The sequence below is a fragment of the Prionailurus bengalensis genome, chromosome B3, assembly GCF_016509475.1.
Source record: "Prionailurus bengalensis isolate Pbe53 chromosome B3, Fcat_Pben_1.1_paternal_pri, whole genome shotgun sequence".
Taxonomy (NCBI): Eukaryota; Metazoa; Chordata; class Mammalia; order Carnivora; family Felidae; genus Prionailurus; species Prionailurus bengalensis.
The window spans coordinates 3330001-3342620 of record NC_057355.1 but is presented as its reverse complement, the minus strand read 5'-3'; the positions used below and the strand labels follow the sequence as shown (position 1 = coordinate 3342620).

At 47.2% G+C, this 12620-nt stretch overlaps 1 protein-coding gene across 2 annotated transcripts in view; it reads left to right on the top strand.

Moving 5' to 3' along the window:
* Positions 1 to 12620, top strand: part of ADAMTSL3 (ADAMTS like 3) — a 348695-nt gene that overhangs the window by 266926 nt on the left and 69149 nt on the right. For both annotated transcript variants that reach the window (XM_043554621.1, XM_043554622.1), the window contains one exon: positions 9219 to 9372. In XM_043554621.1, coding sequence (XP_043410556.1) covers positions 9219 to 9372 — 154 coding nt within the window. The remainder of the gene's footprint in view (positions 1 to 9218; positions 9373 to 12620) is intronic.

The window sequence follows — 12620 nt, the reverse complement described above, 5'->3', positions numbered from 1 at the left end:
TCCCGTCTGGCCTACAGTGTCCTTGTGGCCAGTGACCATGAGACCCGTGAGGTCCTGGGGCCCAGCAAGCTCTGAACAGGTAAATACCCTTCCCCGAGAGTCTTTGCAAAGTCAGGGGGAAACGCGGAGTTCTGTTGAAGTGATGACCTTTCGAAAAGCTCAAGCCTGCTAATGAAGACAAGCAAATCTTTCATCGGGAGGCTTGTTGCTGGGAGGCAAGGGAGACAGGAGAGAAGGCTACCCACGCGAGCTGGCTGGGACCTGAGGCTCGTCAGTTTCCTAGGCAACCCCTGGGCAGGGCGAGGGCAGGCTGATGGGCACCGCAAGAGATCAGCGCAGGCACAGGCAAGACCTGGTCCCGCTCCCAGCCAAAGCTGCATCTCTAGAAGTCTTCCCTGCGAGAGCGAGGGTGGGTGTGCTCACATGCCCGGGAAGGCAGAGCCGGCCTTGGGCTCTGAAACCAAAAGCCAGCATCCAGACTTGGGCCCGGTCAGGCGCATGTGTTGGGTTTCCTGCGGGGTTCAGCTTGTCTCCCGTTAGTAGACATTCCCTCTCATCTCAGACTTGCTTTGTTTTGGCAGAGAGTGATGCCAAAATCGCCACCCTCCCCAAAGGTTTCTGCCAGACCAGTCCTTGTGCCACAGGCTGGCTCACTCGGGGGCAGCCATCCATCTTGTGGTTCTGGATAAGGCCTTTCTGCGTCGAAACTGGCCACTAACCCTGGACACAGAAAGGCTCAGGAGCCATGCCAGGATTTCCATCTCTCACCGAGCCAGACCTCTCGGCCTGCAGCCGGAACAGCCCTCTCTCCTGACACTAGCTCTATTCATGGCTGCTGGGGCTTTGTTCGTTCGTTGGCTTCTTGGTTTTTAGATCTGAACTACACGTCAGGCAGAAAGAAGCCTTCGACTCTTACTGCATTCCCAGTTGTAAGAAGGGAGCATTGACTCCTGCGTGGGGCAGTCTTCCCAAACGGCGGATTTCTGTGATCCGCGGACCCCTTGCTGAAATCCGTTCCTTGACTGAAATCCAGAAACCGTTCCTCATTGTGTACCCTCTATATCTTGATGGAGCGTTTGACCATTTTGTCTGCCTTCATCATTCTCCTTCATGATGTTTCTTGGTGTTTTTTTTTTTCATTTTTCCTGTTTACCTAACTACATCTTGTCTACTGGTTTGTCTTCCTCCAAGTCTCCAAAAAGCTCAACATTTGATCAGATACTTAATGCATATCACTGCATTTTTCCTCCAGAGCTGATTCTGTGTCCTGACCTCATCTCTGACTTCTATAAATAAATTCCCTATCTCCAGGAACAGTCTCTAACCCTCTGTTCAGTATGGTGTCTGCAGGTGTCCAAATAGGATGTGCCTTCATCCTGGGAAAGCAAAGAGACAGCCACTTAATTCCCAACCGCCTCCCCACCTTGCTTCTGTCTCTTGTTAGTATATCACCACCTTTCCAACACTTGTGATCGTCTCTGACTTCTTCAGCTCCTGTGTTCAGCCACCAACGTCTGCTAGCTCTTTAATTCTTGAAATACAGCCATATGCCAAGTATAAAGGAGATCTCTTTAATGAGAACTTTCACAAAGAACAGCTCAAGATATGTCCTGGACACATGGGTTTATAAATACGGCATTCTAATTTTTAATAGACTCATTAACTGTGACTCATAAGAGCAGTGGTGTGTTGGGGCCCATCCATTCCAGCTTGTGAGAACCAGCTGTCATCTCTTAACTCGTTCTCGATTGATAGCTTGAAATCAGCCATGGTGGAAGCATTCACACACAGAAGTCGGCACACGTTATAGTCAGTGCTGTCTCCCCAAGAACTTGTGAAGCATTTAGCAGCACACAACTGTATGAGAGGGTTACACACACACACACACACACACACACACACACACACACTTCTCATTAATGAGACACTTTCAGCTTATTGATAGTTACTTGGGATGGTAGTGATCTCAAGAAGTTCCAATGTCTGGGGGCATCTGGGTGGCTCAGTTAAGCATCTGACTTCAGCTCAGGTCATGATCTCACTGTTCGTGGGTTCGAGCCCCACATCGGGCTCTGCGCTGACAGCTCGGAGCCTGGAGCCTGCTTCAGATTCTGTGTCTCCCTCTCTCTGACCCTCCCCCATTCATGCTCTGTCTCTGTCTCAAAAATAAATAAACATTAAAAAAATTAAAAAAGAAATGAAAGAAGTTCCAATGTCTGGACTCTTTCAAAAAGTTTAAGAACCTTTTGGGCTTCTCTAAGGTGTTCTTTATTTTTATCTTCATAATTGGTGTTTGGTAAAGCTAGTTAATATCTTATCTCTAGATGGAAATCCATTCTGTCAGTCCTATCCTTCAGGATTAGTTTGATCTTGATCCAAGGTGATTAATCTAAATACATTAGGTATTCCTTCTATGAATAGAAGAATATTCCAGCTTACAAGGTTTATTCTAAAATCTTCCTTTTCCTCTTTTTATTATGTAGTGTTCATTATATGTTTCTTAATATTAATAATTTTGTACATCACCACTCTTCTACTTGAATAGTAATGTCTTTTTAGACTTAATATGGTAGTTTGTTCTTACATTTTGACCCACTTGAAATATACCCAGTGCATTCAAGTCCATACACTTCTCTCTGTTCTATTTATGTTAAATAATACACACACACACACACAAGTCCATACACTTCTCTCTGTTCTATTTATGTTAAATAACACACACACACACACACACACACACACTCCTGAATATGCCTTATTTTCTTGACTAGGTTGTAGATGCCAGAGGGGAAGGACCATCTCTGCATATATGTGTCCCACCTGGTGCTTGGTAAATACTTGTTGACTAAAATAAAGAGATTTATAAAAGCTTCTTCTAAATTGAACAGGCCTGATCGGTTCACCAGCAGACATTGACCACACCCTGCTGTACCGATTGCCCTGGGCACTGGGGACCTGGGGCAGCCAAGAAGGAGGTCTTCATGAGCTCACAGTTGAATGAGGCAGATACAAAAAATTGTGACTGACAAGCCAGTGAAGGGCTCCCATCTACAGGACTGTGTGAAGAATGGAGGGGAAACATCCGGGTCTGCGTGGGTCCCGGGAAAGTGTTGCAGAAGTTGCAGGTGTAAAACTGGGTCTTAGAGGCTGAGCGCAGGCCGGGTGGAAATGAGACAAAGGGGGTCCAGGCAGTGGCAGGAGTGCACACAAAGGCACAGGTTATGAGCTTGGCGGTCTTACATGGCTTGAGATTAGGTTGTAGCAAAGAAATGGAAGAAGGTGAGACAGGCGGAGAGGAGAGGTTGCCACCAGACCGGGGAGGACCTCGGTGTGTGTGGTTGTCCCTGCGGTCATTGAGGGCCCGGAGAAGGGTTCTGAATAGGGGAGTGAAACGCAAGGCTTTCAGGCATGTGGTTCCGGCAGCAGTGTGAACAGCTCATTGGGGGAGAAGGAACCAGAGCCTAGGAGACCTTGTTAGATGGGTTGGAATAAAACCAATGAGAATAAGGAAGCAGTCAGGCAGAGAACAACAGTAGATAGTGTTGGGAGATGTTTCTTTAGCAGATAGAGTGGGCAGATTTGGTGACTGAACTGGTAAGATTTGAGCGGACAAGAGGGGTGTGGTCAAGGGATGAGAGATGGCATTAAGTTTAAAGTTAATTGGGGAAGGAAAAAGACATTTGGGAGATGACCCGAAAGGGAGACAAAATGAGTTTATTTTGAAATGTGTGTAGTTTGAGGGTCTGTCAAGGCACCAGTAAAGATTTGCAGCTCAAGAGAGATCTGCAGGATGGTTATAATTGGGGGAAGCATCCACGTTTAAGGGGTAGTTGAAGCCATGGACAAATGGATACTGTGACACGTCAGCATATATTGTCCATGGGAGTTCCTCTGAAAATAGTTAGAAAATAGTGAAGAAAAACCACAATGGCAGCACAGCTGTTTAATATCCCCAGATCCCTCGTGGCGAGGGGAATGAAGAGGTACAGACCTCCAGGCACAAAGAAAAGAAGTCACAGTGGTGAGAAGCACAGCCCAGGGAATGGCATCAGCAATGTCGTAATAACTTCGTCTGGTGACAGGGGTGACTCCACGTACTGTGGTGAGCATTTCTTAATGCATGGAGAGTTGTCAAATCGCTAAGTTGGACACCCGAAATGAATATAATACCGTGTGTCAACTATACTTCAATTTAGGGGCTCCTAGGGGTTCAGTCGGTTGAGCGTCTGACCTCGGCTCAGGTCATGATCTCACAGTCCATGAGTTCAAGCCCCGTGTCGGGCTCCGTGCCGACAGCTCAGAGCCTGGAGCCCGCTTTGGATTCTGTGTCTCCCTCTCTCTCTGCCCCTCCCCTGCTCTTGCTCTGTCTCTCTCTGTCTCAAAACTAAATTTAAAAAACATTAAAAAAAACTATACTTCAATTTAAAAAACAACACAGAAAACAGAGCAATGAGAACTGCTAAAGGAAAGAAAAAAAACACAGATAGTCACGTTAACACAAGTGCTATACGTGGGTGAGGCCAAACCATACCCAATAGTGGAGACCGTGCAGGAGCTGTAAGTTTAACAGCTAGACCGACATGGAGATGATAAGAGGCACGGAAGTCAACCATACGTGACCCCTCGGGGTCTGAGACCAGTAAGTGATGGGAGAGGACTCCAGGGCCAGGCTGTGGCTGAGTGCAGGGGACATCACGCACACCTACGCGGGCCTTAAGAGGGCTGGAGAGCACGAGGGAAACACACCCCCTTAAGAGTGCGAAGAAATACCCAGCAAACCTGCCGCGATTGTAATCCAAGCTGAGACAGGACACAAAGCGGAAGTGATGGACGCCCAGACCCCTGGGCATGGAAGAGTCCAGAAGATAGGAATCCCAGAACTGTGGCCACACTGTTGACTACGTCTCCTTAACACCACAAGAGGGAATAGTAAGGACCCTGAAACACTCCCACCCCGTTACACTCTCCTAAAAGTACAGAAAAAACAGATCTCATTTAAATAGGGGTGTCAGCACACCCCATACAAAGATGCTGTAAAAGTGTCAGTAACATAGCAACATCATGGAAATGCGGCCTTGATGCAGATGAAAATATAACTTACTATTTTGAAGCGAGCTAAGAGAAGTTAAGAAATACACAGGAACAGATCGGAAATAGAAAAGCCCGGAAATGAGCTGAATAAATAACCGGGGTGTGAAGGAAAAGAGCTAACGTGGTCCAGGAGAGAACCAGAAAACTTAAGGGGAGGGTTCCAGAAATGGAGAGTAAACTAGAAAGAAGCGTAGTAAGAGAAGTGATAGAAAGGAGGGAATTGAAAATAATCAAAGAGAAATAGGAAGAATCCAAGCAAAAAATATTAGATAGAAGGGAGGGGAAAAAATCCAACGTGTAAGTATTTGCTAGAGTTCCAAGAAAATGAAACCAAAACAACAGAACAAAACTATAAAGAAAATCACCATGTAACACAAATCGCGGTATTGAAAGGGCACACCACGCCCCTAGGAGAAGTGACCTAGTCCCGCCAACGTCAAGACATCTTCTGCTAAAAGTGCCGGAGTTTAAAGATGAAGAAAAATGTTATTTGTATATCCAGGCGAAAAGGCCAAGTCACTTACTAGGGAAAGAAAGTCGGGTTAACATCAGACTTCTCACCAATGCCACTTCACAGGGGAAAACATTGGAACAACATGTTTAACAAACGAAGAGAAGGGAAATGTGAGGCGAGGATTCTCTAGCCTCCCAAGGTGACCTCCAAGTGTAAAGGTCACAGGTACTTACAAAGTTGTAAGAACTCAGGGTGTGTTGTTCCCATGAGCTCTTCCAAAGGAATCTACCAGATTTCTGTGGCATAAATAGTAGAAGCTTTGGCATATGGTTGCTGCTCTGTGAACTGTAATTTATTGCACTGATTCTGTCACTTTCTCTCTCTCTGAGTTGGGAACATTCTCTAATGGCACCCTAACTTTGAACTTAGCAGACACGAGGTCACATCAGACCTCCATCCCGAAGAGGGGTTTGCAAAGGATGCTCCCATTCATGATGGGGAGGGGGAAATAATCCCGTATTTATCATTAGAAATGGCTTATGAGTGGAGACTGGCAGTGATGTTACTCACTGTTACATGAACCAAAATTTAAAAGTTGACGTTAATTTGTTATTATATGGGAGACTCCTAGATGATGATGTGACTTGGTTAAAAAAAAACAAACAAATCATAACGTGGCAAATGGCAGTGTTAAGTTATTTATTCAAAAGCATACGAAAAGCTTTTCTCTGTACTGAAAATATTAATAGTTTAGGGCTTTCTGTTAAAGAGGACACTCAAGGATTTTAATTTTTTTTTAATGTTTATTTATTTTTGAGACAGAGAGAGAGCATGAACAGGGGAGGGGCAGAGAGAGAGGGAGACACAGAATCCGAAACAGGATCCAGGCTCTGAGCGGTCAGCACAGAGCCCGACACGGGGCTCGAACTCACGGACCGTGAGATCATGATCTGAGCCGAAGTCGGACGCTTAACCGACCAAGCCACCCAGGCGCCCCATCAAGGATTTTAAAAGAAAATTGCATTCCCCTCCTTTGAAACTCAACATAAAACCCACAAAGAGAATGGAAGAGAGGGAACACTCCGTCTTCAGTGAACAATGAAGTGGCCACAATCCCAAACTGTAAATCATGGAACACACCTGCCAAAGACCGTAACATCTGGCCCCAAACGAGAAGGGAGCCTGGCAGAAATCCCTCAGGCGCCGAGTGCAGTGTAGACCACCCCCCACCCCCCCGGGAGGACGCTGGACAGCCCTCCAAGGCCCATTCAACAGTCCTTCGACTACAGAGAACAGACGAGGGCTAGACCCGGAGCTGCCCTTGTGTCCCTGCGGAACCATGGGCCGGGTGGCGCAGAAGGACACGCGGCATTGTAGGCCTCCCAACCCAGGAGGGCGGCCGGAGATGAGGTGGCATGTGGTGGCCGTGTTGTCACACAGGGAGCCGGTCATCGAAGAGACGGTTCTCGGCGTCCCGCCAGCCACTCGAACGCCAAGAGCTGAACAGGCACGCGGGCAGCAGAAATGAAATTGTGGTGCCAGAGCGTCATACACAAGTGAGGTAAACTGCTCATCCCCTGCCCTTGTTGTTCCCAAACAGCTGCACTCATGACTCCAGCCTAAAACCTAGGCATCCCCATCGGGGGATGGGGGGCGAGGAATTGAAGGCGAAGGAGGAAATCAGGTCTCCGGGAAGGGAACAGAAAGCAGCGGTCACGTGAACGGTGGTAACATCTTTGGGATGTTCCAACAAGTAGAGTTCCAACAAGTAGAGTCTATGTTCCCAAGAAAATTACAGTCATGGCGTCCGGGGCGGAAGGTGGCTTTAAAGTTAGGTTTGAGCTCGAAAGGAGATGGTAGGTCAACAAAAGGAGAAGGAAAGATAACTGGAACATTCATGGGGGGGGGGGGGAACAACAGAAAAGAAAAATTAAGAAGAGCAGAAATACAAGGTTACCTTACAAGCAACAACAAAATTAAAGTGAAAACCGAGATACCGTGTGCAGGCTGGAAGGACTCACGTACAGGGATAGGAGAAAGAGTACAGATGTGAAGTTGGTTTTCAGAGGCAGTGATGGATGTGGGAGACAGAGAGGAGATCACACCCAAGCCCACTGGAATTCCTGAAAAGAGCAGAACAAATGGAACAGAAAATGAAAGAGAATGGGGCACCTGGGTGGCTCAGTCAGTGAAGCGTCAGACTCTTGATTTGGGCTCAGGTCATGATCTCATGGTTTGTGGGTTTGAGTCCCACGTCAGGCTCCGCACTGACAGTGGGGAGCCTGCTTGGGGTTCTCTCTCCCTCTCTGCCCCTCCCTGTGTCACACGTGCTCTCTCTCAAAAATAAACATCAAAAAAAAAAAAAAAAAAAAGAACAGTCAGCAATGACATCTCAGAACAGAATGTACATATCAGAAACCCTGACGTTACCTGGGCAGCATCATGAATGCTACCTGGAGGTTTGGAAGGAAGAGGTGGCAGGAATGAACGGGTTTATTTCCTCATCTTTCCTAGCCAGTAGATACTCTCCTAAGTCCAAACGTGTCATTAAAAACAATCATCGAAACATCTTGTTGGTTTCTACAATTTTTGTTTTTTTAATTTTCTTTCTTAACATTAGAGGGTTCTTTTCGGGAATTCATTGCCAGGGTGAAAAAAAAAAAAAGGTCAGACATTCACCTTTTTTTTTTAAGAAATTAATTTTATAAAAAAAATGTTTTTAGGTTTACTTATTTTGAGAGAGTGTGCAAGAGGGGGAGGGGCAGAGAGAGTGGAGGAGAGAGAATCCCAAGCAGGCTCCACACTGTCAGCACAGAACCCGACTGGGGGCTCGACCCCATGAACCATGAAATCATGACCTGAGCTGAAATCAAGAGTCAGAGGCTTACCTGACTGAGCCACCCAGGCGTCCCTCAACATCTCTTTTAATTCTACTTTAGTTCCCTTTTTTTCTAATACACCTAACGAAACTGCATTACATTTTTCAATTAAAATTGCATGTACACACAGTGATTATCAAATATCAATGTTATACACACATGGATGACCAAATATTAATGTGACTTTATGTGAAGCAGTTGGAGCGGGTTTTTTTTAAAAAAAAAAAAACAAACTTTCCTTTTGTGTTTATTTCTTGAAGTCTTGGTTGTGGGTATGTATCTTTTTTTTAAAAGCACAATTATCTTACTTTATAAATAAATAGCTAAAAAATAAGTCAGATATCAATCACAATGCCAAAAAATCCTCATGACGGGAGATTACTGGAAATTAATTGCCATCTCAGGAGGAAGGAAGGAAGAAGAGGAGGAAACTTCCCACATTATAAAAGATAAGTCAAAAAAAAAATAGTGGGGATGAAAATATGGCGTAGGGAATGCAGTCAGTGATACCATGAGAACATTGTGTGGTGACGGCAGGGGACAGCACTTGCCGTGGTGGGCACGGAGTACCGGATCGACTCGTCCAATCGCCGTGTTGTACCCCTGAAGCTCATGTAACATTGTGTGCCACGTATACCTGAGTTAAATAACAGAGAAATAAAAAAGAGGAGGCGTTCGCGCCCAGCAACCGGCAGCCGCACGTACAGCCCCTCTTGTTGTCCCAGTGGAGACGTGGCTGTTGGCTGTGTCGTCGGCCGACGCTCCATGTGACCGGTGCACGCTTCTCCTTGCAGTGTTCCGTCAGCTGTGGCGTTGGAACCCAGCGAAGAAAGCAGGTGTGTCAGAGGCTGACCGCCAAGGGCCGGCGCGTCCCCCTCAGCGAGGTGATGTGCAGAGATCTCCCAGGGCCCCCTCTCGTAAGATCTTGCCAGATGCCCGCCTGCAGTAGTAAGTATGGAATGGCCACACTCCGCTGGGTGTGCCCGTGCTGTTCCTCTCGTCCCGATGGCTTCCTTTCCCGTGAAGCAGCACATTTCTGATCTGTGGGTAAAGCAGACCAAGCAGAACTCAGAATTGCTGTGAGCAGCAGCCGGTGCAGTGTTGAGCAGGAGATACAGTTGTAAGGCAAGCCGGCCTTAATATGTCCACCCACCTTGACAGACGGCCTCTGTTCTGTGGCCTCGCTTGGATTTATACTGCCTTCTTCCTTCGCTTGACCACGGTTTCTTCCACTTATGATTAATTCATGAGTATTCCTTGTAGAAGTGAAGCCAAACTAGTCTCCGGTTTCCTTCGCCAAGGATGCATTCGGATCCATTCTAGTGAGAGTGGAACAGCTAAGTAGGTTTAGGTATTCAAGCATCTCTTCTTGTGTATACAGTAAAACCTTGGACCTCGGTGAGTAACTTGTTCTCCGAGGGTTCCACAAGACGAGCAAACATTTGTAGTAAATGTTAACTTGATAAACGAGCGATGTCTTACAATACGAGTAGGACGTGATGCCGAATGTCACGTGATTTATACCTGAGCCAATGGCTCTTGAGTTTCGCTTTGATTATACAAGTGCTTTTGACGACAGGCATGTTTCTGGAATGAATTATGCTCGCAAACCAAGGTTTTACTGTAATCTGAAACCAGCAAGGAAAACATGAAACACTGCTTCAATTCTAAATGATAAGCTCAGCTTCAGGACTTAATAAGGTAGCTTCATTATATCCAAAAGCTAATATGCATATGTCACATTCCTCTGTATTTTCAGCGTAGATGAGAGAATGTTTACACATGCCTCTGTGGGTTCCAGGTAGGACGATGGGTGGTAACAAGTGAGTTGGGGGCTGGCCCTACAGCAAATGAAAATAACCACCCCAGGAGAGGTGGAGTTCGGAGCTAGGGGGAAAGCCATACCAGGACTGTGCAGCTTCTGGGTCTGTTTCTTGCTTTGTTTTTCACTGTGATCAATGACTCACCTGTAAAGTAATATTAATTACCTCAGGTACCCTCCTGAGCTTATGGTAAGAAAAAAAAAATCAGAAATTAACTATTCATGCTGCTTAAGGGGGAAAAAAAAAAACCTTAGATATAAAATCCAAATTTACCCACAACTTTCTGGGAGAAACTCATAAAACAAAGTTTAAAAAAAAACAGTTACAACTTAAAAAAAAGAAGCGGAGGCTCTTTTTGGCTGTTAATTGAGCATTTATTGGTTGGAACTCCTCGCATGCACTAAGCCATTCAGCCCCCAGCAATTTGTGAGACACATATTATTCCCATTTAGAGATGAGGAACCCAAGACTTAGAGAACGTATGAGGCTTGACCGAAGACCCGTAGCTGCCGGTTGGACGCCTTGGCCTGTTTGACCACAGGTCTGTGTGATTCCTGAGTCCACACCCTTAGCTGCCTCTTTATGCTGATTGATAGACAACGTTAACTTTTTCCCTTGGGAATTCCTTGAGACCAGATTTTCAAACTCTTGAGACTCCAAGTTCCATCGTGTCCTGGAATTTAAGAATGCCTAGGGCCTAGGGCACAGGGTCGTCCTTCAAAGTGCTTATCGACTTGGTTTTTAGTAATTGTGGACGGTTGCGCGTGGCGGTGCGCTTAGACCGCAAGCTGCCTTCGAGGAGAGTGAACTTCAAGGCGTCCAGGCGCTTCCTCAAAGATCATCGCAGCATGTGGCGTGCCACGTGGTGCAGGTGAACTTAGAAACTGTCACGGCGTGCAGCGCAGAGCAGGGCAAAATTACAAGTTTTAGAGAGAGCGAAAAAGGCAAGCAAAAGGACGGTGATACGTCTCTTTCCCCACCCCATTCCCTGGCTTGCCAAACGCATGGGGCATGGAAAGCAGAGAAGGGAGGGGAACGCCCGCTCCCAGCCTCACCCCAGCGGCGCCTCCGCTTCCTCCGTGGCCTGGCTCCCGCCATCACCTGTGCTCAGTGGCCTTTGCTTGCTGAAATCTGGCTTCTCCCTTTGCACCGTGATGGGGCATCCTCTTCTTCCCGGAGCCAGGAGGTGCGCTCAGGGGCTCACGGGTCCTCCGGACCCCTGCGGTCTGGCGCCTTCCCTGCTTCCCCCCCCCCCCCCCCCCCGCCCGCCACCCTGAGCTCAGCGCCACCCCTGCCCTTGACGTAGCTTCCAGGGCATCACGTGCAGCGGTTAAAGCCTCACTGCAGTATTCTTGCTCACTCTGCACCCCCCGCCTCGATCACCTGCTCACTTCAACCCCGGCTTTACTTTTCAGGTGATATTTGTTTGGCTTTGGGTTCCCCGGTCTGAGCTACTAGGATTTGCTGAAGGAAATAGCATCACGTTCTTCGTGCTCATGCTGATTTACCTGGGCATCGAGTGTTTTTCTTTTCCCCCGTGTTTCCTAAGAATTCCTTAGACATTCACCATAGAAGCTATTGTTAACTACTGCGTTTCCCATTTCTCTGTTAACTACCCCAACTCCTAATTTCCCACTTCTCTGTTGATGGACTCGTCTTTTACTCCACTGGGAATAGCAAGGCCTATCTGCCATAATGTCCTCTGACTTTCCGCCCCCCTTCACCTCATTTCTGCCCCATCTGCCCCCCGAGATTGGAAATGTGTGGTCTTCTTTGTGGGCCCGACCCCTGCATGATTGGAAGGGGCCTGAAGACGAGAAAGACCGAGTCCACCTGTGCTGTGGTCTTTATTCCCTTTCAAGCCCCCACCTCTCGCTAAGCATCCTAACTGGTGCCTCCAGTTTAAGTAAAACCCATCCTCTTTGTTTATTTTTTTTAACTATTATTTTTTTTTTAATTTTTTAACGTTTATTTATTATTGAGAGACAGAGAGACACAGAGCATGAGCAGGGGAGGGGCAGAGAGAGAGGGAGACACAGAATCCGCAGCAGGCTCCAGGCTCCGAGCTGTCAGCACGGAACCCGCCTCGGGGCTCGAACTCACGAACTGTGAGATCATGACCTGAGCCGAAGTCGGTCGCTCAACCGACTGAGCCACCCAGGCACCCCATTAACTATTATTTTTGAGACAGGGAGAGAGACAGACAGACAGCGTCAGCTGGGGAGGGGCAGAGAGAAAGGGAGAGAGAGAAACCCAAGCAGGATCTGTGCTGTCGGAGCAGAGCCTGATGCGGGATTGAGGCCACGAAGCGTGATCGCGACCTAAGTCATGATCAAGAATCCAATGCTCAACCACCTAGCCCCCCAGGCATCC